The 2811-nt window shown below is 38.3% G+C and overlaps 1 protein-coding gene across 2 annotated transcripts; it reads right to left on the reverse strand.

Annotated features, from left to right (window-relative positions):
* Positions 1–380: 380 nt before the first annotated feature.
* LOC149562422 (uncharacterized) lies at positions 381–2341 on the reverse strand. Of its 2 annotated transcripts, XM_089825930.1 has the most exons (2): positions 1054–2341; positions 381–962 (listed from the first exon to the last, which is right to left on the reverse strand). In XM_089825930.1, the coding sequence occupies exons 1-2, from the start codon at positions 1949–1951 to the stop codon at positions 907–909; spliced, it is 954 nt and encodes a 317-aa protein (XP_089682056.1). In that variant the 5' UTR covers positions 1952–2341; the 3' UTR covers positions 381–906. The 2 variants fall into 2 exon arrangements, with proteins under 2 accessions (XP_089682056.1, XP_089682057.1); XM_089825931.1 differs by having other exon boundaries at positions 911–2091.
* Between the last annotated feature and the right edge of the window lie 470 nt (positions 2342–2811).

The following is a 2811-nucleotide window of genomic DNA, read 5'->3' on the forward strand; positions in this document are numbered from 1 at the left end:
GAAAGCGAAATATATTCCATCAAGTTGATGGGAAAAGCAAAGGAAGTTTAAGACAATTCACAATTTGACGGGGAGCATTTTCAATCAAATTTAACCAGCTTCATTGTATTGTATCATTTTATAAAGTAAGAGTTTGCTACTGCAGATGAATTCTCAAAAGATGAGAAATCCATGGAGACCATATGCAGTTTGTAAGGGGTCAGCACATGTACGATTAGTGATATGAACGACTCTTGCTGTCCATCTTTCATTTACTCCAAAAGATTTAGGATAGTAATATAGAAAATCTTCCTTGTAATCAAGAATGAACATATTATATGGATTTAAGAAGCAGCTTCTAAGTTCAATACATCACCATAATCTCAAAACAAAAACAAAAGTTGTAACAATAATTTGAAATTGATACACTGGCAAGTGCAATTTCATTATTTACTCAAACCAAAATCAAAGCCGCTCCATCAGTGATATTATGTTACATAAACTGTTACAAAAAAAGTCACTGAACTGAACTGCTCTCAAATGCAATTTTGAGCTTGCTTCAGCCAAAACAAAGGTTATAGCATCATAAATATAATGGAACATCAGCATTTACAACTTCAGAAGCAAACAGGAAATTACACAAGAGATCGAATTTCTTTAGGTATTGGAGATGGACTAAGAAAGCTTCAAACAAGCATTACTAACAATCCAATCAATGCAATCTGAAATAACTCCGCTCTTTACTTTAATCGTTTCCCGAATTCATCTCTTCTTAATACACAGCCTGTAGATGAAAACCTTCCATGATTACAGAAAAGAGATATCAAGTATCAAATATTGTGGATAGTAACAATCTCTTGGAAAACCAAATTCAGCTTCACAGAAACCCCAACAGCATTTCTGTTTAATTGACAAGCTATATAATCATCACCAAATGCTAATTAAATTATTTCGAATTCCCACCCTGTAATTAAATGCTGCGACTGAAACAAATTCAGGTTAGTTAGAAAGTCGGAAAGGAAATAGAATCCCATGTAATATCATTGATTTGTATGTCAAGACCAGTCTACTCACTCTTCCATGCGTAGAGCAATAAGGAAAATCCTAGAACTTTAGACTCCTCTTTAAATCCCTGAGAAGTCGGCAGAGGCAATATGGAAGAGCAAGATGAGAGCTTGTACCATGATTTCTCAGTAGAAAGGCCAGTCTGAAACATGAACACTGCATTGCCTACACTGGGGTTAAATAGCCAATTATGCACATCCCAAAACACTTCAACAGGAAGTCCATCAATCAAAATGGTTTGATTGCCTCTAAATTTCCACATCAAATGTTTAACTTGCATCACCATCTTTCTATCAATATGAACAGAGAGTCTAGGCTCTCTTAAGCCTACCGTATGGCACTCGATCATGATGTCATGAGGCTGCCCATTATCCGAAAATTGGGCCGTTGTGTTGTACACTTTCTTACCAAAAATATGTTCTTTCTTTGAAATAAGAATTGTTTCACCAGAGGGAGGACTTGCATGAGTCTTCTTATAAGCTTCCTTGGTCATATCACCAAGCAGAAGAGCCATTTCAGAGTCAGAAACTACAGCTAAAAAGTAGCCCTCCGATGGCTCAGGACCAGATCCGTACTTGGCAAATGAAAGGTCCCAAAACACATCAATTTGTCCGGTGCCCACTTCAAAACTCCTAGACCCCTTTTTCTTTGAAAAAAGCCAAGGTTTCATATCCACTTTACAAGTCATGCCAGGGCATGACTCGTCATCTACATTTACACTTAGACCCTGACCCATCAGATTTTTGCACCATGTGACCGTGATTAGACGAGAATGGCCTCCAAGTTTGGTTTGGTACACACATGTTACCAGATTCTGTGTCATCCTACTGCTGCTACTGCTACTGCTAGTAGATGACTCTGTGACTTGTACTCCATGTTCCCCGAAACATGAAGGAAAATCCCTCATTTTGCAATTCAATTTGGCTTTTAAAAAAAATGAATTATGAAAGCAATGTAGTTATCTTACCCGATCACCTGAATCTCCATGCTTCTGCCATCAATTTCTGCCTGTTCACTGTAGCCATCACTGCGTGACCATATTTCATTTGGCTAAGAGAGTTCGCCATTTCCGCAAGCTTTCCCCATTTCTTTACATATTAACATCAAGGTCAAAAGAAGTCATGGATTTGACCTTCCGAAACAAGCATTCTTGAATTTCAATAGATTGGGTCAATCCAAAGAGAATGACAAGCTGGATGGCCAAAAGACGGAATTATTTGATAAACCCAACATGGGTCAATCCAAAAAGCTTGGAAATCCAATATTAATGGGTGAAAAGTGAGACAGAGATGAATTCCAAATAACACTTTGATGGAATTTTAGGTGGAGCCAAGATGGATGAATCAAAATTGCTGACCCAAATCAGTTTTCCATCAAAAATCAGTCGTCGTCGGTATCCAAGTGAACATCAATCCAATCAAATCAAGCAATGGCAACCAAATTTGAAAAAAATCTGGATCGAGACAGGCAATACAGAACCAAGAAAATGACAATATTATGGAATGCGGGCAGTTCAAAATTCCCCACATCTACTACAGTTGTGCTAGAGGAAGAGACAAAAGAGTATTCGTGGTCCTTAGCCCTGTCAGACCTACACAAATGCGGAGCTAAAGCTAAGCTATACGGAAGAAACTTACAGAGGTGCGGCACAAGATAAGCTGGACGGTTGGGTAGAAGAAGATGATCATGTGAGCATCCCAACTCACTCTCTAAACCCCGCCAAAAAAGAAGATGATGTGCTGAAAAGGCGTTAACAGAACTGCATTC

Source organism: Cupressus sempervirens, chromosome 4 (genome assembly GCF_028749045.1).
Source record: "Cupressus sempervirens isolate cs-2001-9-10 chromosome 4, ASM2874904v1, whole genome shotgun sequence".
Classification (NCBI taxonomy): domain Eukaryota; kingdom Viridiplantae; phylum Streptophyta; class Pinopsida; order Cupressales; family Cupressaceae; genus Cupressus; species Cupressus sempervirens.